We start from the raw sequence: 23853 nt of genomic DNA, 5'->3' as shown, positions 1-23853 counted from the left end.
CTGTCATTCAAATCTTTATGTCAATGACTGGACTTACCTCCTTGTCTTCTAAACCAGCTCTTTCTCCTTTATTATTCATTAATATCAGTATTCTTAAAATCTTCGTTGTTTTATTCTTCAGATTCTCTCTGTTTTATTCCTTTCTATTGTCCCTACCATCACATTCTTTATGCTTAGATTCCTCCAAAGTCTCCTAGCTGGCCTCCTTGGTTAGTCTCTCATTCTAATCCATGTTGTATACATACTATTGAAAAGCCGGTTTTCCTTAAATTCTTCTCTTCTAGTCAAAATCTATCATTATCTTCCTGTTATCTCTTTATTTATTTTTATTTATTTATTTTTTGAGACAGGGTCTCACTCTGTCGCCCAGACTGGAGTGCAGTGGCATGATCTTGGTTCATGCAACTTCCACCTCTCAGGCTCAAGTGATTCTCCTGCCTCAGCCTCCCGAGTAGCTAGGGTTACAGGTGCACACCACTACCACCCAGCTAGTTTTTGTATTTTTAATAGAGACGGGGTTTCACCATGTTGGCCAGGCTGGTCTTGAACTCCTGACCTCAAATGATCCACCCTCTTTGGCCTCCTAAAGTGCTGGGATTACAAGCCTGAGCCACCACACCGGGCCCTTTTCTCTTACTTTAAGACTATTTAAGGCCAGGCGCAGTGACTCACGCCTGTAATCTCAGCACTTTGAGAGGCCAAGGCAGGTGGATCACCAGAGGCCAGGAGTTCAAGACCAGCCTGACCAACATGGGGAAACCCCATCTCTACTACAAATACAAAATTAGCCAGGCTCAGTGGCTCATGCCTGTAATCCCAGCACTTGGGAGGTTGAGGCGGGTGGATCACGAGGTAAGGAGTTCAAGACAAGCCTGGCCTCCTTGGGAGGCTGAGGTAGGAGAATCACTTAAACCTGAGAGGCGGAGGTTGTAGTGAGCTGAGATTGTGTACCACTGCACTCCAGACTGGGCAACAGAGCAAGACTCCATCTCAAAAAAAAAAAAATACAAAATTAGCCAGGCATGGTGGTGCACACCTGTAACCTCAGATACTTGGGAGGTTGAGGCAGGAGAATTGCTTGAACTCAGGAGGCAGAGGTTGCAGTGAGCTGAGATCATGCCATTGCCCTCCAGTCTGGGCAACAAGAGAGAAACTCTGGCCGGGCGCGGTGGCTCAAGCCTGTAATCCCAGCACTTTGGGAGGCCGAGGCGGGTGGATCACGAGGTCAAGAGATCGAGACCATCCTGGTCAACATGGTGAAACCCCGTCTCTACTAATACAAAAAATTAGCTGGGCATGGTGGCGCGTGCCTGTAATCCCAGCTACTCAGGAGGCTGAGGCAGGAGAATTGCCTGAACCCAGGAGGCGGAGGTTGCGGTGAGCCGAGATCGCGCCATTGCACTCCAGCCTGGGTAACGAGCGAAACTCTGTCTCAAAAAAAAAAAAAAAAAAAAAAAAAAGAGAGAGAAACTCTGTCTCAAAACAAACAAACGAACAAACAAAAAAAGACAAAGGTTATTTATGCCTGGATTTTCAGGCTCTTCATAACCTAGCACCATGGCATTCACCCAATTTTTAATTTGTTTCTTGTTTGGGGAGGTATTTTTTGGAGACAGAGACTTGCTCTCTTGCCCAGGCTGGAGTGCAGTGGTATGATCGCAGCTAACTGCAGCCTCAAACTCTTAGGCTGAAGCCATCCTCCCACCTCACCCTCCCCAGTAGCTGGGACTACAGATGTGTACCACCACACCCAGCTAATTATTTTATTTTTTGTAAAGATGGGTTCTAGCTTTGTTCCCCAAGTTGGGTCTTGAACTCCTGGCCTCAGGCAACCCTCCCCCCTCAGCCTTCCAAAGTTCTGGGAGGTGTGAGCCACCATGCCCAGCCATGTACTTATTTTTGTACATTATGATGCTTTCTACATATATTAGTTTTATTTCCTCAACTAGAAAGCATTATCAGCTGAGCACTGTGACTGACACCTGTAATCCCAGTACTCAAGAGGTCAAGGTGGAAGGATCACTTGAGCCCAGGAGTTAGAGGCCAGCCTGGGCAACATAGCAAGATACCATCTCTACAAAAAATTTTAAAATCAACCAGGTGTGGTGGCACATGCATTTAGTCCCAGCTACTTGGGAGTCTGAGGCAGGAGAATCACTTGAGCCCAGGAGTTCACAGTTACAGTGAGCTATGATCACGCCACTGCATTCCAGCCTGGGTGACAAAGCAAGACCTTGTCTCTAAAAAAGAATAAAGAAGAAAAAAGAAAACATCTCTGGGGCCTAGTGACACAGTGGCTCACACCTGTAATCCCAGTGCTTTGAGAGGCACAGGCAGGAAGACTACTTGAGGCCAGGAGTTCAAGGCCACCTCTGGGCAACATGAGACCCATCTTAACAAAATTTTTTAAAAATTAGCCTCAGGCCAGGCACAATGACTCATGCCTCCAATCCCAGCATTTGAGGAAGCAGAGGCAGGAGGATTGCTTGAGGCCAGGAGTCCGAGACCAGCCTGGGCAACATGATGAGGCACCCCCCTCACTACGAAAAAAAATTAGCTAGGCATGGTGCCACTTGCCTGTACTCCAGCCACTCAGGAGGCTGAAGTAGGAGATCACTTGTGTTGAGGAGTTCAAGGCTGCAGTAAGCTATGATGATGCCACTGCCTCCAGCCTGGGTGACTACAGAGTAAGACCCTGTATTTAAAAATAAATATATATATACATACATACATATATAGCTATGATCACAACACTGCACTCCAGTGTGGGTGACAGAGTGAGACCTTGTATCTAAAAATAAATGCATCCTTCATACATACAATTAGCCGAGCATGGTGGTACACACCTGTAGTCCTAGCAACTTGGGAGGCTGAGACAAAGATTGCTTGAGCCTGGGAGTTCAAGGTTTCAGTGAGCTATGATCATGCCACTGCACTCTAGCCTGGATGACAGAGCAAGACTGTCTTTTAAAAGAAAAAATGAAAACAGCCAAGTGTGGTGGCTCACACCTGTAATCCCAGCACTTTGGGAGGCTGAGGTGGGCAGATCACTTGAGGTCAGGAGTTCAAGACCATCCTGGTCAACATGATGAAATCCCATCTCTACTAAAAATACAAAAGTTAACCGGGCAGGGTGGTGTGCACCTGTAATCCTAGCTATTAGGGAGGCTGAAGCAGGAGAATAGCTTGAACCCGGGAGTCGGAGGTTGCAGTGAGCCAAAATTGCACCACTGCATCCAGACTGGGTGACAGAGTAAGACTCCGTGCCAAAACAAAAACAAAAACAAAAAAACAGCCTGGGCAACATAGTGAAACCCTATCTCTACAAAGACTACGGAAATTAGTTAGTGTGATGGTGCACACCTGTAGTCCCAGCAACTTGGGAGGCTGAGGTGGGAGGATCACTTGAGCCTGGGAGGAGGGGACTGCAGTGAGCCGAGATCGCGCCACTGCACTCCAGCCTGGGTGACAAAGTGAGACCCTGTCTCAAAAAAAAAGAAAGAAAGAAAAAGAGGCCAGGCATAGTGGCTCACGCCTGTAATCCCAGCACTTTGGGAGGCCGAGGCCGGTGGATCACAAGGTCAGGAGTTCAAGACCAGCCTGGCCAACATGGTGAAACCCTGTCTCTACTAAAAATACAAAAAAATTAGCCAGGCACAGTGGCGTGCACCTGTAATCCCAGCTATTTGAGAGGCTGAGGCAGGAGAATCACATGAACCTGGGAGGTAGAGGTTGCACTGAGCCAAGATCACACCATTGCACTCCAGCCTGGGTGACAAAGTGAGACATCATCTCAAAAAAAAAGGGAAAAAATATCTTTTTTTTTGAGACGGAGTGTCGCTCTTGTTACCCAGGCTGGAGTGCAATGGCGCGATCTCGGCTCACCGCAACCTCCGCCTCCTGGGTTCAGGCAATTCTCCTGCCTCAGCCTCCTGAGTAGCTGGGATTACAGGCACGCACCACCATGCCCAGCTAATTTTTTGTATTAGTAGAGACGGGGTTTCACCATGTTGACCAGGATGGTCTCGATCTCTTGACCTCGTGATCCACCCGCCTCGACCTCCCAAAGTGCTGGGATTACAGGCATGAGCCACAGCACCTAGCCAAAAAAAATTAGTAAGTTTTTACTGAATACTTTCTATATGTTTTGGTGCTACATGAATACACTTGTTTACATGTTTGGTGGAGGAAAGGGATAGGAATATAGGAGTATAGCCCAGATTTAAGACATGGCTCTTAGGCTGGGGGCAGTGACTAAGGCCTGTAATCCCAGCACTTTGCAAGGCCAAGGCAGGAGGATCCCTTGAGCTCAGAAGTTCAAGACCAGCTTGGGCAACACAGTGAAACCCCGTCTCTACTAAAACTATAAAATTAGCTGGGCGTGGTGGCACATGCCTGTAATCCCAGCTACTCAGAAGGCTAAGGCAGGAGAATTGCTTGACCCCAGGAGGCGGAGATTGCGGTGAGCCTAGATCACGCCATTGCACTCCAGCCTGGGTGATAAGTAAAATTCTGTCTCAAAAAAAAAAAAAAAAAAATTTACTGATTTTTTTTTTTTTTTTTTTTAGGATTCATTAGAGCAGATTCATGATTCTCTGATATATTTTCAGTCTGTTTGTTCACAAACCAGAGCCATTTGAAGGTTAGAGGCCGCTTGCAAAGTGAGGAATTAGGTTTAACACAGGGGAGCCTTTAAAAAATGAGAAATGAGCCTGAACAGCAGGGTGCAGGGGAGGTTTGTTTGAGCCTCATATCAGAGGCCTGAAAGTCCCTCTTCTGCCATAGCCATGCCCTTAGCTGCCCCCTCCTGTTCCACTTGAGTTGTGATTCTGTGTATGCCCTTACTAAAGTACTCTCTAAGCATAAGGATGATATTACTTGTACTCACCCAAGGATGGAGGGAAAGTGGCTTTATCGTTAGCCAACCAAAGCTGCCAGAGAACCTTTTAAAACTATTTTGAGAAGTAGTGGTAACGTTTCCAAACACTCTGATTCAGAAGAGGTTTTGTTTAAAGTTTTTTTATAAAAATTGTGCTGTTTCCTTGGAAAATCCCACTGGACTATTTTCGATTGATCATGCTAGAAGAAGTGTTTTTTTTTTTTTTTTTTTGAAACAGAGTCTCACTTTGTCACCCAGGCTGGAGTGCAGTGGCAATGATCTCTGCTCACTGCAATCTCTGCCTCTTGGCTTCAAGGGATTCTCCTGCCTCACTCTCCCAAGTAGCAGGGACTACAGGTGCCTGCCACCACGCCCACCTAATTTTTGTATTTTTTGTAGAGACAGAGTTGTTTTTTTTTTTTTTTTCTGAGACGGAGTTTCGCTCTTGTTACCCAGGCTGGAGTGCAATGGCGCGATCTCAGCTCACCACAACCTCTGCCTCCTGGGTTCAAGCAATTCTTCTGCCCCAGCCTCCCGAGTAGCTGGGACTACAGGCACGCGCCACCATGCCCAGCTAATTTTTGTATTTTTAGCAGAGACGGGGTTTCACCTTGTTGACCAGGATGGTCTCGATCTCTTGACCTCGTGATCCACCTGCCTCGGCCTCCCAAAGTGCTGGGATTATAGGCGTGAGCCACCACGCCCAACCTGTAGAGACAGAGTTTTACCATGTTGGCCAAGCTGGTCTCAAACTCCTGACCTCAAGAGATACTCCCATCTCAGCCTCCAAAAGTGCTGGGATTATAGGCATGAGCCACCGTGCCTGGCCAGGAAGGCGTGATTTTAACCCCAAGTCTCACTCCTTAAAATATCATTTAAACATTGTTCTCAGCCGGGCGCAGTGGCTCATGCCTGTAATCCCAGCACTTTGGGAGGCTGAGATGGGCAGATCACGAGGTCAGGCGTTCAAGACCAGCCTGACCAATATGGTGAAACCCTGTCTCTACTAAAAATACAAAAATTAGCCAGGATTACAGGTGATGGTGCATACCTGTAATCCCAGCTACTTGGGAGCCTGAGGTAGGAGAATTGCTTGAACCCAGGAGGTGGAGGTTGTGGTGAGCTGAGATCACGCCACTGCACTCCAGCCTGGGTGACAGAGCAAGAATCCATCCCCCCGAAAAAAAATTGTTCTCTATTTCTGTCATTCATTCTAGTGGATTAGGGTATTAGATGAATCCCTGAAGTAGCATGCCAAGGAAAGCCATCGTAGTAGAGTTAGGATCTGTGAACAAGATTCAGCTCTAAAAAGGCAGCATTGGGAGGGAGAAGCTCAAATCTCAAATTCAAGTTGCTTTAAAAGTTCCCATGGGTTACCAAGAGCCTTTCTCTTCCCAAGGGCAGAGACACTATGTTGAGAGATTCGTGCAGCCCCTGTGGGGATATTTTGGCTGGCAAAATTCAAATATTCCGGTTTCCAGAACTCGCTCTGGGCCTAGGTCTCTGTGAAATGAGCCCCACTGTTTGCAGTTTCCATTTCTAGCTCATAATCTTGCTGTCTTACTCCTCAGCCCCTTAAATTTGCCTGGAATCCTTCAGAAGGTAACAGACCATTACCTCAGCGACCACTGAAAGACAAGGCGCTATTTCTTACTTGGTAGCTTTAATCAGCAAACTCAACCATCTGATTCTCAGTTTCTTCTCATCAGATTTTAACATCCATCTGCTTTTTCTGCTCACTTCAGACTTAACAGGGAGTGAGTTTACAAAAGAAAACAATGCTTAACTATACTTGGTTTTCAGATCTAGGGGTTTCACAAAACTGTGCCACCTGCATGGGTGGTTTGGTTTGGTTTGGTTTGGTTGGAGGTAAAGGAGGTAAAACTAGCACTGAGAGAAAAGTGGGTACATGGATAGTCACACAACAAAATACTGTTCTGTCTTCCCCTTGCTGGCTTTGAGGCAACACAACACAGACACCCTCTGGTGGCCTAGCACCAGCCTTTGCCTACTAGAGCTCTATTAAAGCAAATTTGCCCTAACATAGAGACTCTATCTGCAAATCAAAAAGTACAGATGCATTCTCTATATACTACATAATATCAAGTTTTAATTTCAGATCAAAACTAAAAGTTTCCTTTTCTTTCATGTTTACAGATCAAACTCCTACTCCAACTAGATTCCTGAAGAACTGTGAGGAAGTGGGACTCTTCAATGAACTAGCTAGCTCCTTTGAACATGAATTCAAGAAAGCTGCAGATGAGGATGAGAAAAAGGCAAGAAGCAGGACTGTTGGCAAAAAACTGGTGGTATTCAGACCTAGGCTATTTTTTTGTGCTTTGGGATAATTTGCTTAATTGGTTAAAACACAAAATCATGGGCTTAGTACAGTCAAGCCAGATAGCAGTCAATAATCCCAGTCAGCCATTCAGGTCTTTAGGAGTTCCAGATGATGGATCAGCACAAGTCTGTCTTCACCAAAAATTAGTCCTCTTGTTCTTCCAGGGGAGTATTAGATTAATAATCTGTTTTTAAAAAATTATTTATATTATAAATATGTCGAAGATGTTAAAAGGTTATTAATTACTCAGATTTTGTTAGATAACATATTTGTTGCCAAATCCCACTCTTTTCTGAGCTGATCAGACTTCTCAGCTGCACTGTTTTTTTGAATCAGCAAGTCAATAAACATTTATCAAATTTCCACTCTTCTTTGTTTTAATATATGTGGTTTTTGCCTTTAAGTAGCTTTCTTTTATTATTCAAAGCATTAAAGATAAAGAAGGATGTTCTTACTGTCTTTCAAAGGAAATCAGACAGGACAGTGAAAGAACTAGAAACTATGTCACTTCAGGGACTTTTAAAGAAATCAAGTGGCCAAGCACATTGGCTCATGCCTGTAAGCCCAGCACTTTGGGAGGCCAAGGTGGGAGGATTACAGGAGTTCAAGACCAGCCTGGGCAACATAACAGGACCCCCATCTCTACAAAAAAAGTTTTAAAAATTAGCCAGGCATGGTGGTGCATGCCTGTAGTCCTAGCTACTCGGGAGGCTGAAGTGGAAAGATTGCTTGAACCCAGGAATTCAAGGCTGCAGTGACCTATGATCGTACCACTGTGCTCCAGCCTGGGTGACAGAGTGAGACCCTATCTCTTTAAAAAAAAAAAAAAGTCGGGGTGGGCGGCCAGGCTGGGCGTGGTGGATCACGAGGTCAGGAGTTCAAGACCAGCCTTACCAACATGGGGAAACCCTGTCTCTATTAAAAATACAAAAATTAGCTGGGTGTGGTGGCGTGCACCTGTAATCCCAGCTACTCAGGAGGCTGAGGCAGGAGAATTGCTTGAACCTGGAAGGCAGAGGTTGCAGTGAGCTGAGATCGCACCACTGCACTCCAGCCTGGGTGACAGAGTGAGACTTTGTCTCAAAAAAAAAAAAAGAAATTGAGGAAATTTTGGTTGGAAAAGAGATTTAGTGTAAATAAATCTCAGTCTTCAAGAGTATTCAAGTAAAAGAGGGATTACATTTATTCCATGTGGCCCAAAGGTAGAAGTAGGATCACTGGGTGATCTATAATATCTCTACTAAGTGGCCTACATATAATTGAATACAAAATACGTTCAATTATATGTAGGCCACTTAGTAGAGATATTGTAGAGGAATCCCTTCTAATTCTGAGATGCTGTGATTCTCTAATCCTGAGCCTTTATATAGTCCGGATCCCTAGAGGATCCCTTAGTTTGGAAGACCAGAGGAAATACCTGAAGAAGCAGAGTCAAAGGAAGATAGTTCCCATGGATAAGGGACTTGGGGGAAAAAGAAAAATGCAAATATAAAATTTTACTTTAGAATTAGAATTCTAGGTTATTGGTCACTATTTTTAAAATCAAGTCTGTGTTCCTGATTTTCTGGAATCATAAAAGATTCCAATATCTCTATCCCAAAACATATATATTAACACATTAACCTCTCAATTGTATGGTATAGTGAGGCATGGGATCCTATCAGAATATAGAATAGCTGGAACTGCTTCTGTTTTTCCCTATATTTAAGAAAAAATTTCCATGGAAGCTCTTTCCTTCTAAGAGGGAGTAGCCAGTAAATCAAGATAGTTATATATGACTTTTCCATCCAGTTTAAGTGGTAAGAAAGCAAGATAGTATCTTTATCACTGGAGTTATTTCCAAGTTCCATAGATTTCTATGAGTTTCTTTTTATGCTGTTTCCCTCAAACTAACAGAATGAGGGCTGCACGGACATGGTGGTTCACACCTGTAATCCCATTGCTTAGGGAGGCCACGACAGGAGGATTGCTGGAACTCAGGAGTTTGAGACCAGCCTGGGCAGCATGGTGAGACCTATCTCTACAAAAAATTTAAAAATCAGCTGAGTGTGGTAGCACACTCTTGTGGTCCCAGCTACTCGGGAGGCCAAGGCAGGAGGATCACTTGAGCCTAGGAGGTCAAGGCTGCAGTTAGCTATGATCAAACCACTTCACTCCAGCCTGGGCAATGGAACAATACCGTCTTTATTTTATTTTATCATTTTTTTGAGACAGAATTTTGCTCTGTCACCCTGGCTGGTGTGCAGTGGCACAATCTTAGCTCGCTGCAACCTCCACCTCCCAGGTTTAAGCAATTCTTCTGTCCCAGCCTCCCGAGTACCCAGGATTGCAGGTGCACGCCACCACACCCAGCTAATTTTTTTGTATTTTTAGTAGAGATGGAGTTTTGCCATGTTGTCCAGGGTGGTCTCAAACTCCTGAGCTCAAGCAATCTGTCCACCTCAGCCTCCCAAAGTGCTGGAATTACAGGCATGAGCTACCGTGCCTGGCCCAGACCCTATCTTTAAATAAATTAATTAAGCGGGGAAATTCAGTGGCATATATTTGTAGTTCTACCTTTTTTTTTTTGAGGCAGTCTCACTCTGTTGCCCAAGGGTGAAGTGCAGTGGCACGATCTCGGCTCACTGCAACCTCCGCCTCTTGAGTTCAAGCAATTCTCCTGCCTCAGCCTCCCAAGTACCTGGGACTACAGGCGCATGCCACTCTCCAGCTAATTTTTGTATTTTTAGTAGAAACAGGGTTTCATCATGCTGGCCAGGCTGGTCTCGAACTCCTGACCTCATGATCTGCCTGCCTCAGCCCCCTAAAGTGCTGGGATTACAGGCATGAGCCACCACACCCAGCTAAATTTTGTGTTTTTTTTTCAGAGAGACGGGGTTTTGCCATGTTGCCCACACTGGTCTTAACTCCAGGGCTCAAGCGATCCACCAGCCTCAGCTTCCCAAAGTGCTGGGATTACAAGCGTGAGCCACCACACCTGGTCTTATAGTTCCACTTTCAAATGGCAGAACTAGCCACAGTCTTCTCATCATTCATTTTTATTCATTCATTCGTTGACAGGGTCTTGCTCTGTCTCCCAGGCTAGAGTGCAGTGTGGAATCATGGCTCACTGCAGTCTCCACCTCCTGAGCTTAAGCAGTTCTCCCACCTCAGCCTCCCAAGTAACTGGGACTACAGGCACATACCACCATGCCTGGCTAATTTATTTTCATAGAGATGGGGTCTTACTCTGTTGCCCAAGCTGGTCTCAAACTCCGGGGTCAAGCAATCCTCCCACCTCAGCCTCCCAGAGTGCTGAGATTACAGGCGTGAGCCACCACACCTGGCCAAGAAAGGTTTTGCTATGTTGCCCAGGCTGCTCTAGAATTTCTGGCTTCAGGTGATCCTCCCACCTTGGCCTCCCAAAGTGTTGAAATTACAGGCATGAGCCACCAACCACACTTGGCCTATGTGGGATTTTATACCCAATTAATTATTGGCAAATTCAAGAAAATTAGCCTCCCATAAAAAGCAAGTCTTTTTCATTGCCATTTTAGCTCAGTGGACACTTCTGGGAGACTAGTTCATAGTTAGTCAGCCCTTTCCTCACTGGGCATGCCTTGGTGTTTCCTCCTGCCTGTATAGGAGTGGTCTTTACTTCTCCTTGATGAGAAGCACAGATTGTCTCCAGGAGTGTTTAATGAGCATGGAACTTTCCTGAACCACAGCTCTTCTAGGAGATGCCCTAGAGGATTTCAATTCTATGGTTGTATTTACGTAGAGGCTTCTCCTTCCCACTAATCTCTGACTTAAGAGATCTCAGAATTAGCTAAATTGGACCTGACATCTTAGCAGTGTAGAAAAAATGAGGCAGAAATGAAGCCACCTTTGCTGTTGCTCACCCTCATCAGATTGGGGAAAAAGAACTATTACTACCTTCTCTAATGTGGTAAATACCAGATTATCTTTAATTTCCTCAGCTAGCTATCAAGAAGGTTTCTAACGGTTAAGGTAGCAAGGGAAGAGCTAGAAACAAGCAGTTGCTTCACCGAGAAGCCTGGGATACGGGATGGATAGAACAAAGGATCCACTTTGTCATGAAACTGAACTGCAATGCCAACCCTCCTGTCCTGTCCTGTCCTGGTGCAGTGTCAAGGCCGTTATCTCAGATGGTTTATTGTTCCCTGCAAGGCCATTACCAGCTCCACAGTTCTGTGAGATGGTTGCATCATTGCCAGGAAAGTGCTCTCTTTACTTTCTGGGTTTCTCCAGTCTTGCTCCTAAGACCAAGTTCTCATTTATTTCACCAATCAGATGATTAGCCTTTCTTTTCTTTGTTACCCCAAAACCCTATCTACCTGGTGTATCTAGCCTCCAGCACCAGGTTTTGGGGTGAGATCACCATCAAGCATGGTGAGTTCCCCAGGAAATACCTTTCCTGTCTTGTTTGCAGTACTCGAATAGCCAGTTTGTCTTTGTTTGCTTTTAGTAATTGGGTAATCTAGTGATCCTTGTTGGCAGAGAAAGTGTTCACAGCTCTCCAGTGGCCAGTAGATTCAGGAATCATTTTGATTTCCTGAAAAATACTATAATATTTGCATGGATTTAAGTGACATCTTTTTTTTTCAGGTCTTTATAAATATTAGTTTACCTTTGGTGAAGCAGGTATTATCTTCATCTTATAGTTAGGGACAGAAGCCCTGAGAATTACTGATAAAATGATTTGGCCAGAGTTGTACATAAAACATAAGGGGCCCAAATTTCTTTGACATGCAGTTCAGTGCTTTGACCAAGAGCTGAACTTCTTAGAAGCACATTCTCTTATCTTGGAACTGGGAAGATATAGATTCAACCTGAAAGGAATCATAGGGTTAAACTCTGTTCATTTTTCTTTCACAACAGGCTGCTGCTGGGCCCCTTGACATGTCTCTACCTTCTACACCAGACATCAAAATCAAAGAAGAAGAGCCAGTGGAGGTAGACTCATCCCCACCTGATAGCCCTGCCTCTAGCCCCTGTTCCCCACCACTGAAGGAGAAGGTAAAATTCTCTTCTAAGGGTCATCTCAAATGTTAATTGATAAAGTTTTGATTTATTAATTATATAAATAGTGTGTCCTAACTACTCAGGAGGCCAAGATGGGAGAATCACTTGAGCTCAGAAATTCGAGACCAGCCTGGACAATGTGGAGAAACCCCATCTCCACTTAAAATACAAAAATTAGCTGGACATGGTGGAGCACGCCTGTACTTCCAGCTACTCGACAGGCTGAAGTAGGAGGATTGCTTAAGCCCCCGGAGCTCAAGGCTGCAGTGAGCTGTGATTGCTCTAGTGCACCCCAGCTTGGGCGACAGAATGAGACCCTGTCTCAAAAAAAAAAAAAAAAAAAAAAGAGGCGGAAGGAGGCGGCAGCAAAGAAAAAATAAATAAATAAAAATAAAAACAGTAAAGTATAGGAGGACTGATTGTATTTAGAGGAATGTTAATTATTTAGAAGATTTATATAAATTATACCTATTCTCTTTCTGAGCAATTCCACTTCTAAGTCTATATGGAAGAGAAATTAGTGCATATGTCTACCAAAAGAAGTATGTTAGAATGTTCATAGCAACTGTAGTCTTTTCTTTTTCTTTTTTTTTGAGTTGGACTCTCGCTCCGTCACCCAGACTGGAGTGCAATGGTGCAATCTCGGCTCACTGCGACCTCTGCCTCCTGGGTTCAAGCAATCCTCCTGCTTCAGCCTCCTGAGTAGCTAGGACTACAGGCACACCCAGCTAATTTTCGTACTTTTAGTAGAGATGGGGTTTTATCACGTTTGTCAGGCTGGTCTCAAATTCCTGACCTCAGATGATCTCCTGCCTCAGCCTCCCAAAGTGCTGGGATTACAGGAGTGAGCCACTACACCTGGCCAGTAATCTCAGCACTTTGGAAGGCCAAGGTGGTCAAATCACTTGAGGCCAGGAGTTCGAGACCAGCCTGGCCAACATGGTGAAACCCTGTCTCTACCAAAAATACAAAAATTAGCCGAGCGTGGTGGCTCAAGCCTGTAATCCCAGCACTTTGGGAGGCTGAGGCAGGTGGATCACGAGGTCAAGAGATCGAAACCATCCTGGTCAACACAATGAAACCCCGTCTCTACTAATACAAAAAAAATTAGTTGGGCATGGTGGCGCGTGCCTGTAATCCCAGCTACTCAGGAGGCTGAGGCAGGAGAATTGCCTGAACCCAGGAGGCAGAGGTTGTGGTGAGCCGAGATCATGCCATTGCACTCCAGCCCGGGTAACAAGAGCAAAACTCCGTCTCAAAAAAAAAAAAAAACGGAGGCTGAGGCAGGAGAATTGCCTGAACCCAGGAGGCGGAGATTGCGGTGAGCCGAGATCGCGCCATTGCGCTCCAGCCTGGGTATCAAGAGTGAAACTCCGTCTCAAAAAAAAAAAAAAAAAAAAAAAAAAAAAAATACAAAAATTAGCCAGGTGTGGTGGTGTGTGCCTGTAATCCCAGCTACTCAGGAGGCTGAGATAGGAGAATTGCTTGAACCCAAGAGACGGAGGTTGCAGTGTGCCAAGATCACGCCACTGCACTCCAGCCTGGGTGACAGAGTGAGACTCTGTCCCAAAAAAAAAGTAAAAAGAGAAGTGAACTGATAATTACACAGCAATGTGAATGAATCCCACAAACATATTAAACAACAACAAAAAAGTCAGACACAAAAGTAGATACTTGTGTAATTCAAGAGGCAAAACTATTTGCTGATGAGAGAACTCAGGATAGCGTTTACCTCCTGTGAAGGACTGGTGTGGATTGGAAAGGAACATAGAATTTTCTGGGGTGTGAGGAATGGTCTGTATCCTGATTTAACATCTGTGACAAGTCATTTTGTTTTTGTTTTTTTCTTTTGAGACAGAGTCTCACTCTGATGCCCAGGCTGGAGTGCAGTGGTGCAATCTCAGATCACTGCAACCTCTGCCTCCCACGCTCAAGCAGTTCTCATGCTTCAGCCTCCCAAAGTGCTGGGATTACAAACGAGAGCCCCTGCACCCAGCCTAAAAGTCATTTTATTGTCATGACCTTAATGCACATCACTGTATGTTATACTTCAATTAATAAGTGAGAAAGAAAAATTCACATAATTCATAAATTGGACATCAAACAGTTTAGAAAAAAATGTCATCCTAGAGGGAAGTGATTTAAAGGAAGTATCTACTAGGAGTCTGATTATTATTTTTAAAGGAAACCTTTCATGAAGTACTATTTTTAATACATTTATTGAAATATAGTACATGTACAGAAAAGTGCATAAATGGTAATTACATAACTTACTGAATTTTTATGAAGTTAATAGCCTGTATAACCAGCACCTAGATCAAAAACATTTTATTAGAACCTCAGAAACCACCTCAGGCCTCCTTTCAGTCTCTACTGCTCTACCAGTGGTTATTAATCTTAACATCCACTATGGATAGAGAGCATCTATACCTCATCTTACTTCTCTCCAAATTTGGCTTGATAATCTCCACCTCTCTCTTCTCCCCACCTTTTTTTTTTCTGGAGACAGAGTCTTACTCTTTCCCCAGGTGCCAGGCTGGAGTGCAGTGGCGCGGTTTTGGCTCACTGCAACCTCTGCCTCCCGGGTTCAAGCAATTCTGCCTCAGCCTCCTAAGTAGCTGGGATTACAGGCACGCGCCACCACGCCCAGCTAATTTTTGTATTTTTAAGTAGAGACGGGGTTTCACCAAGTTGGCCAGGATGGTGTCAATCTCTTGACCTCTTGATCCGCCCACCTTGGCCTCCCAAAGTGCTGGGATTACAGGCATGAGCCACCACGCCTGGCCTCTCTTCCCCTTTTCATCCACAACAAAGTCCTAGAGACTGTCTGGAGATGTTCTCAAGGTCATTATGACCACTGGCAGTCTAAGATCTTAAGAAGTTAACATGAGAGCAGTTTGTTTTATTACAGTATGATCATTATCCAAACTTCCATAGCCCTTTTTAAAGAGGTGTATCGGAGATATTGGGTTGCCTTATCACCAGTATACCTGCCTTTCCCATTGAAGTTCAGAGGACAGTTGGCATCAAGTTTAGAATGAGAGTATCTAGGTTGTGAAAAATTATAAATCTCTAGAATTTATATGGTACTACAGTGCTGCTTCAAAGATTTCAAGTGATTCCAACTGTGATCTTATTTATGAAGCCATTGTCCCTGAAAGGGGAGATGGCCAAGAGATCTTAATGCACCATTCCTCCTGAATGAGTGAGTGAGTTATGGGTCCCTGATCCTGATGGAATCAGGTCACAATTTACATGAGTGACTCTAATGCTCTTTCCAATAAATTTGTACTAGATTTTACCATCTATGTATTTCTCTATAAGCACACCTTAAAGCATTTTGTGATCTGTTGGTCTCTTCTCCCCAGGAGGTTGCCCCAAAGCCTGTTGTAATCTCTACCCCAACGCCCACCATTGTACGTCCTGGCTCCCTGCCTCTCCACTTGGGCTATGATCCACTTCATCCAACCCTTCCCTCCCCAACCTCTGTCATCACACAGGCTCCACCCTCCAACAGGCAAATGGGGTAAGTACAGAGAGCAGGGAGAAATAGTGAAGGCTACATTTCTTTCCATTACACGAAACTATTTGATAAAACTGGGACTGTTTTTCAATACCCAAGGAAAATAAGTTACTGAGATTATCTCTCAAAATAAATTTCTCCCCCACAAACAGAATCTTTTTTACCTTTTTAATAGACAAGCAAATATCTATTTGGGGGTAATACTTTCTTAATTTTAGGGTTTAATAACTTCTTCAGTCTAAAAAGAGGAACCTTAAAACATTAGAAGTTAATTACAATGTGGAAGCCACACCCTATAAAGTCTGTTGGGGCACTACTGAATGAAACACTGAAACCCGTTAGGTCTCCTCAGTCCCAGTTAGGGTTCTTGGTGTTTGCTATCTCTAATTTGATTTGTCTGTCTTCACTCCTGGCATGGTACCCATGGGTTAAGAGGCTGTTGTCAGGATGCAGATTCTTAGAGCTTATTGTTCTCTGGACCCACTAGGAAAAATAAAAAGGGACAGCTTCTTTTTTTGGGCAGGGTAGAGCAAACCATGGAAAGGAACAAGAGAAACATTCAGATTTGGCCATCATGTGACCTGATTCAGCTTTGCAAAATGATGACTTTGATCCAACTCCCCCTTTCCCAAGGCAAGCCAGTGGTAGGGATGTTTAATTGTTCTAAACCCTTTAATAGGATTAGCTTCCTATTAAAATTTGCTTAATTTGCAAGGTATAAAGATTTTGCCATTTTTCTCTAAAAGGTAAGCTAAGTAGGATTCTCTGCCTTCCCACCTTCGTGAGGGTGTCAAGATTTTTACCATGCTGCCCTATACCTTCCCTAACTAACGAAGACTGGAAAATCTTCTGTAATTATAGGAGAAAGATCCATGGACAAAAGGTCTGTATTACGAGCATTTCATTTCATGTTTCCTCTAGGTCTCCCACTGGCTCCCTCCCTCTTGTCATGCATCTTGCTAATGGACAGACCATGCCTGTGCTGCCAGGGCCTCCAGTACAGATGCCGTCTGTTATATCGGTGAGCTCTGTAGCTGGGGCAGCCAACCCTACCAACGTGGTAATCCTTCCCTTCCACCTGAATGGTCATAAAACACTCATGAGCCCCAGGGAAATGTGGGCTCTGATCTGTATTAGTTGAGCATGGCAGCCTGCCTAAACTCTTCACTAACCTCTGCCAATCCAGCACTGTGGAACACTAGATAAAGACTCATCTGGACAATTGGCTCCTGGTCTAGGAATTGATCTTGCCAGCTTACTGATTAGTTGCTTTCACTTGGCACGTAGCACCTCCCAAATTGCCCAACATTTTCCTCAAGATACAGCCCCAACCCTTCCCACAGAAATTGCCCCAACACTGAAGGATTAGATTCCCTACTCTGTGGTGCTCCATGGGGAAAGGTATTTCCTAGGCTGTCCCTGCATGCCCCATGGGCACGTTGCACAGAACAGGCCCTGACATGCCAATCTCAATCCTCATTTTAGGGAAACTATTGCCCCACCAATAGTATTATGTTCCCTTCTGTTTTTTTTCCTCCTCTTGATCCAGCTGGCCAGACCTGTGTCCATGGTGCCCAACATTCCTGGTATTCCTGGCCCACCAGTAAACAGCAGTGGCTCCATTTCTCCCTCTGGCCACCCTATACCATCAGAAGCCAAGATGGTGAGTATATCCCAACCTGGGGCAATGTTGGCCTTTCTGAAAGAAGTAGGTGGTATCAGCCTAGGTCTTTCAAGTGAGCCAAACAAAGGAAACTTCTGGGGCTTGCAAAGCTAAGGACTCCATGCCATGGGGTCTGGAAAAGAAAAGACTCTGATTCATAGCTCCCATCTCCTCTCCCCACCTTTAGAGCCTGGTACATAGACCATGGGCAGTGAAAAGAGGCAGCACAGATTGTTTGGAATGGAACACTTGCCGTTTTAGTTTTAGGGTGACAGATGGAGGGTGGGTGAGTGGGTAGGGGAGCTGGCCAAGAGGTGGATAGCTGCGTAACCAGCATCTGGCCAGGCTCCAGGAGAGAGCTTTCATCTGGACACTATTGCTTTAACAACCCCCAGCCCCCAACTGTGCCCAGGATGATAGCCAGGGAACAGAGTAGGCATTTTAAGGATCCAGGTGCACATTTTCTCTGCCTGTCATTTTCTCTTAATTCCTCTGTTAAGAGAGAATTAGAGTGGAAATTTTACCTATCTATAAGGTCAATAATAAAATCTAAGGCCACTCTCCTCATCCTTGATAGAATCTCATCCGTAACAAGCATTTTTTTCTAATCTTTGCCCACAGAGACTAAAAGCTACCCTAACTCACCAAGTCTCCTCAATCAATGGTGGTTGTGGAATGGTGGTGGGAACTGCCAGCACCATGGTGACAGCCCGCCCAGACCAGAGCCAGATCCTCATCCAACACCCTGATGCCCCATCCCCTGCCCAGCCACAGGTCAGTTGGGCCGTTAGATGGGGAAACCACATGTTACTCTTACTCTTTATGTCCTATTTTTCAAGGAGCAGAAAATTAGACAAGAATGGACTTCAACTTTCTAGGTTTCTTCCTGCTTACTTTGGTTCTTGTTGGCAGTTTGACTACAGCAAAACGTACCATTCTTTTTATTATTTATTTATTTATTTATTTTTATTTTGACTGAGACCATTATTTAATAGCAAAAACACACCATTCTTTATTCACCCTTGTGTTAGACTTTCATGCAAACAGACTAAGTAATGCAGAACTGTTGCAACAGCCTCCCTATTTTTTTTTTTGAGATGGAGCTTCACTCTTGTTGCCCAGGCTGGAGTACAGTGACACAATCTCAGCTTACTGCAACCTCTGCCTCAAGGGTTCAAGCAATTCTCTTGTCTCAGCCTCCCAAATAGCCGGGATTACAGGCGCCAACCACCATGCCCAGCTAATTTTTTGTATTTTTAGTAGAGACAGGGTTTCACCACGTTGGTCATGCTGGTCTCGAACTCCTGACCTCAGGTGATCCACCCGACTCAGCCTCCCAAAGTGCTGGGATTCCAGGCATGAGCCACCATGCCTGTCCCCATTTTTTTCACATGTGAGTCATGCATGGTTTAGTATATCTGCAGAATCCTCTAAAATGTGACAGAGCCTTACTTCAAGCCACACACTAAACAAAAGAGGCTTCCCTAGTCTCTTTCCCATCTATTAAGTCTTAAAAAATAATAACTTACCTGATAAGATTTTACAACAAAAACAGTAATATATTAATGAAATGTGATGTTACAGTATTAAGATACCTCAATAGGCCTGGCATGGTGGCTAACGCCTGTAATCCCAGCATTTTGGGAGGCCGAGGTGGGTGGATCACGTGAGGTCAGGAGTTCGAGACCAGCCTGACCAACATGGTGAAACCCCATCACTAAAAAAAAAAAAAAAAAGATACCTCAATAAAAAATAGACTAGGCGAGATGGCTCACACCTGTAATCCCAGCACTTTGGGAAGCTGAAGCAGGTGGATCTCCTGAAGTCAGGAGTTTGAGACCAGCCTGGCCAACATGGCAAAACTCTGTCTCTACTAAAAATACAAAAAATTAGGCATGGTAGCGCATGCCTGTAGTCCCGGCTATTCGGCAGGATGAGGCAGGAGAATCACTTGAACTCAGGAGGCGGAGGTTGCAGTGAGCCAAGATCAGTCTAGGCAATAGAGTGAGACTCTGTCTCAAAAAAAAAAATGAAAAAACAAACAAAAAACAAGACACACACCAAGAAACACCTCACTACCAATTAAATCCCTTTTTTTTATCACAAAGAAACTAAAATCCTAAAAAAGCCAGAGGGGTCCCATTTAGTTACCCATTTCTCTTCTCAAGGAGGTCTCAGTTTTAAAAAGATTCTTTGGAAACTGAATAGTCCCCAGTTTTCATATCATCTCCACTGGACAGGTGACAGCACCTGAGATTGGTTTCTAGAATTATACCCTTTGCCTGGCCCCTCTTTTCCTGATGTCACCACCTGCTTCATCAGCTACTGCCACATGTCCAAACATTTCATGGCCATATGCTACAGTAAAGCTTGGCCAACAACAAAAGCTTTCATTTGAGTTTTCTTGTTGGAAGCTAAGCCTGCCTAGCCTTCTGTAACCCCACCAAAGCCACTCCTGAAGATGGTAAAGCAGCAGCCCCCTTGCCTGAGTTGTGCTGCCTTCTCTCTTGGGGAAATGATGTAGCTTCCTTTTTATTTTTATTTTTTTTAATTTTTAGAATTTTTATTATAAATAATAGTAGGGACAGAATCTCACTATGTTGCCCAGGCTGGTCATGAGCCACTGTACCTGGCCAGCTTCCTCTGTTTTTTATTTTAAAATTTTAAAAGAGCCGGGCGCAGTGGCTCACGCCTATAATCCCAGCACTTTGGGAGGCCGAGGTGGGTGGATCACGAGGTCAAGAGATCGAGACCATCCTGGTCAACAAGGTGAAACCCCGTCTCTACTAAAAAATAGAAAAATTAGCTGGGCATGGTGGCGCACGCCTGTAGTCCCAGCTACTCAGGAGGCTGAGGCAGGAGAATTGCTTGAACCCAGGAGGCGGAGGTTGCGGTGAGCCGAGATCGCGCCATTGCACTCCAGCCTGGGTAACAAGAGCGAAACTCAGTCTCAAAAAAAAATATATATATATATATTTTAAAAGAGACGGAGTCTCTCCATGTTGCCCAGGCTGGTCTCAAACTCCTAAATTCAAGCAGTCCTCCCACCTCAGCCTCCCAAAGTGCTGGGATTACAGATGCTAGCCACCATGCCCGGTCCCAGCTTCCTTTTTAATCAACACTGATTCCTTTTCTTGTCATTCTTCCCCTCTTTCTCTTGGACTAGTCTTTCACCTCCATTCCTTGCATGAGTTACTGAATTGCCTCTGGCAAAATAGGAACCTTTCCTTTCCCCTATCCTCCTAAAGCACTAATCTTTACATGTGCTCCAATCAGCTAAAGATAAAGAGGAGGCTGATATTCTCTGGAGAATTATAGTAAATTTCTTATACAATGAGAAGCAGTGACCCAAGACCTCTAGATCATTAAATTGAGTTGGAAATTTCTTCTCCATTTTTTTTATTTTGGGAGAGATAATACTAGTCTGAATTTTAAGAAATCATTTCTTAATTGTTATCTATATTAATGGAGAACATATTTCAGTAGGGCCTAGAGTAGAGTACAAGATTCTTTTTTTTTTTTTGAGACAGAGTCTCCTTCTGTTGCCCAGGCTGGAGTGCTTTGGCATTATCTCGGCTCACTGCAGCTTCCAAGCATGCCTCGGTCCAAGCATGCCTCAGCCTCCCAAGTAGCTGGGATTACAGGTGCACTATAATGCCCAGCTAATTTTTGCATTTTTAGTAGAGGTGGGATTTTACTATGTTGACCAGGTTAGTCTTGAACTCATGGCCTCAAGTGATCCACCTGCCTAGGCCTCCCAAATTGCTGGAATTACAGGTGTGAAGCACCATGCCCAGCCTCTTTTTTTTTTTTTTGAGTCAGGCTCTTGCTCTGTTGCCCAGGCTGGAGTGCAGTGGGACAATCTTGGCTCACTTGCAGTCTCAACATTCAGGGCTCAAGTGATCCTCCCACTTCAGCCTCCTTAGTAGCTGAAACGACAGGAATACACCACCATGCCCAGCTAATTTTGTTTGTTTGTAGAAACGGGGTCTCACTGTGTTGCCCAGTCTGGTCTCAAGCTCCTGGGCTCCAGTGATCCTCCCAACCTCGGCCTCCCACAGTGTTGGGATTACAGGCATAAGTCACTGTGCCTGGCCTCACATACAGCTTTTTTTTCTTTTCTCTCTTTTTTTTTTTTTCTTCTGTTTGAGAGGGAGTCTCTCTTTGTCACCCAGGCTGGAGTATAGTGGTGTGATCTCAACTCACTGCAACCTCTGCCTTCTGGGTTCAGGCGATTCTCCTGCCTCAGCCTCGTGAGTAGCTGGGATTACAAGCGTGCGCCACCACGCCCAGTTAAGTTTTGTATTTTTACTAGAGACAGGGTTTCACCACGTTGGCTCGGCTGGTCTTGAACTGCTGACCTTAGGTGATCCACCTGCTTCGGCCTCCCAGAATACTGGAATTACAGGTGTGAACCATCACACCTGGCCACATACAACTTTTGGCTCCCCATAAACTATACTAATAGTCTACTGTTGACCAGAAGCCATACCAATAACATACAGTTGATTTAACACACATTTTGTATGTTATATGTATTATCTACTATATTCCTACAATAAAGGAAGCTAGAGAAAAGAAAATATTAGAAAATCATAAGGAAGAAAAAATATATTTACTATTCATGAAATAGAAGTGAAGCATCATAAAAGTTCATCCTCATCATCATCTTCGCATTGAGGAGGAGGAAGAGGAAGGCTTGGTCTTGCTGTCCCAGGGGTGGCAGAGGCAGAAGAAATGGAGAAGTTGGAAGGGGATCCAGAGAAGCAGGCACACTTGGTATAACTTTTTTTTTGTTTGTTTTTTTTGAGATGGAGTTTCACTCTTGTTGCCCAGGCTGGAGAGCAATGGTGCGATCTTGGCTCACCACAACCTCCGCCTCCCAGGTTCAGCGATTCTCCTGGCTTAGCCTCCTTAGTAGCTGGGATTGGGTCAGGCACAGTGGCTCACAACTGTAATCCCAGCACTTTGGGAGACCAAGGTGGGTGGATCACAAGGTCAGGAGTTCAAGACCAGCCTGGCCAAGATAGTGAAACCCCGTCTCTAAAAAAAAAAGAAAAAAAAAAGTAGCTGGGATTACAGGCATGCACCACCACGCCTGGCTAATTTTGTATTTTTAGTAGAGACGGGGTTTCTCTATGTTGCCCAGGCTGGTCTCGAACTCCTGGCCTCATGTGATCCACCCGCCTCAGCCTTCCAAAGTTCTGCGAGCACTGGCAAGATTCCCTATTGTTAAGAAACAAAAAGTAACTCTAGTTTCATTTGTCTGTCTGTCTTAGAAATAATCAGAGTTTCCAAATGAACTGTAGTTAGTCTGAGACTGAGAAGACTGGAAGGAAAGAGGAGGCAAAATTGAGAATTCCTACAAAAGAGAAGCTCAAGGACATAGTCATGAGACTTGCTGTGGTTACCAGAGCCTGGTACATCTTTTTACCAGAACTTACTACTCTACCTAACATCAGGTGTGATTTGGAAGGGACTCATGTTCCCATCAAGTAACCTCTCTTCCTTTCTGGGCACCAGGTCTCACCAGCCCAGCCCACCCCTAGTACTGGGGGGCGACGGCGGCGCACAGTAGATGAAGATCCAGATGAGCGGCGGCAGCGCTTTCTGGAGCGCAACCGGGCTGCAGCCTCCCGCTGCCGCCAAAAGCGAAAGCTGTGGGTGTCCTCCCTCGAGAAGAAGGCCGAAGAACTCACTTCTCAGAACATTCAACTGAGTGTGAGTGGATCCTGGATGATAATTGAAATTGTTGAAAATCTAGAAAGTGGGATGGAATCAGAAAAAAGTGGGACAATTTGATAGAAGATGCAAATTCTCTAATTAGGACAAATCTAGAAGCTGTGCCAGGAAGAATCTCTTAACAGAGTTGAAATCTCTTTCATAGGTTGGTGAAGACACTCACCATCTACCTCCAAATCTGCTACTAGAGTTATCTATAAATGCATTTAGATGAAGAAATTAGATTAAGCACCCCAGGGTGCTCTTTTAAATCATCTGTAGAATCTGACTGGGGTCATATGTTTTTGCCCTAGATAATGCAGCTTAATAAAAGAGAGAAAGAAAAAAAGTGCTACAAGCACAAATAGATTAATTATAATCTATAAACCATACAGTCTCTTGAATGAATGTTATTTTTCTTTCTTCTGATTATTAAAATATTTAACTAAAAGAATACATATTTCTATTATAAAATACACACACAAATGTATAGAATAGAAACAAAGTCCCTCTTTAATCTACCTTTTCTAGTCCTGTTCTCTTCCCTGTAGATAGATTTGGCATGTACCTTACAGACAGATTCATATTCCTAAATATTTTTTATTTATAGTTTTTGTGTAGGGCTGGAGGGGTTGTGTGCTTGTTTTAACATAAATAGGTTAATGGTGTTTATCGGAAATGTAGCCATGGATATGGGAGAT

At 44.4% G+C, this 23853-nt stretch overlaps 1 protein-coding gene across 3 annotated transcripts in view; it reads left to right on the top strand.

Moving 5' to 3' along the window:
* The window catches only part of LOC105715874 (cyclic AMP-dependent transcription factor ATF-7), a 116381-nt gene that overhangs the window by 79958 nt on the left and 12570 nt on the right, over positions 1-23853 (top strand). For 2 of the 3 annotated variants that reach the window (XM_064377162.1, XM_064377163.1), the window contains exons 4-10: positions 7037-7188; positions 12102-12239; positions 15614-15771; positions 16690-16789; positions 17318-17431; positions 18053-18205; positions 22955-23152. In XM_064377162.1, coding sequence (XP_064233232.1) covers positions 7037-7188; positions 12102-12239; positions 15614-15771; positions 16690-16789; positions 17318-17431; positions 18053-18205; positions 22955-23152 — 1013 coding nt within the window. The remainder of the gene's footprint in view (positions 1-7036; positions 7189-12101; positions 12240-15613; positions 15772-16689; positions 16790-17317; positions 17432-18052; positions 18206-22954; positions 23153-23853) is intronic. The other variant, XM_012450340.3, reaches the window with a different exon arrangement.

The sequence above is a fragment of the Aotus nancymaae genome, unplaced genomic scaffold, assembly GCF_030222135.1.
Source record: "Aotus nancymaae isolate 86718 unplaced genomic scaffold, 86718_ANA_hifiasm-v0.15.2.pri h1tg000016l, whole genome shotgun sequence".
Taxonomy (NCBI): domain Eukaryota; kingdom Metazoa; phylum Chordata; class Mammalia; order Primates; family Aotidae; genus Aotus; species Aotus nancymaae.
This window is presented reverse-complemented; position numbering and strand designations above follow the sequence as displayed.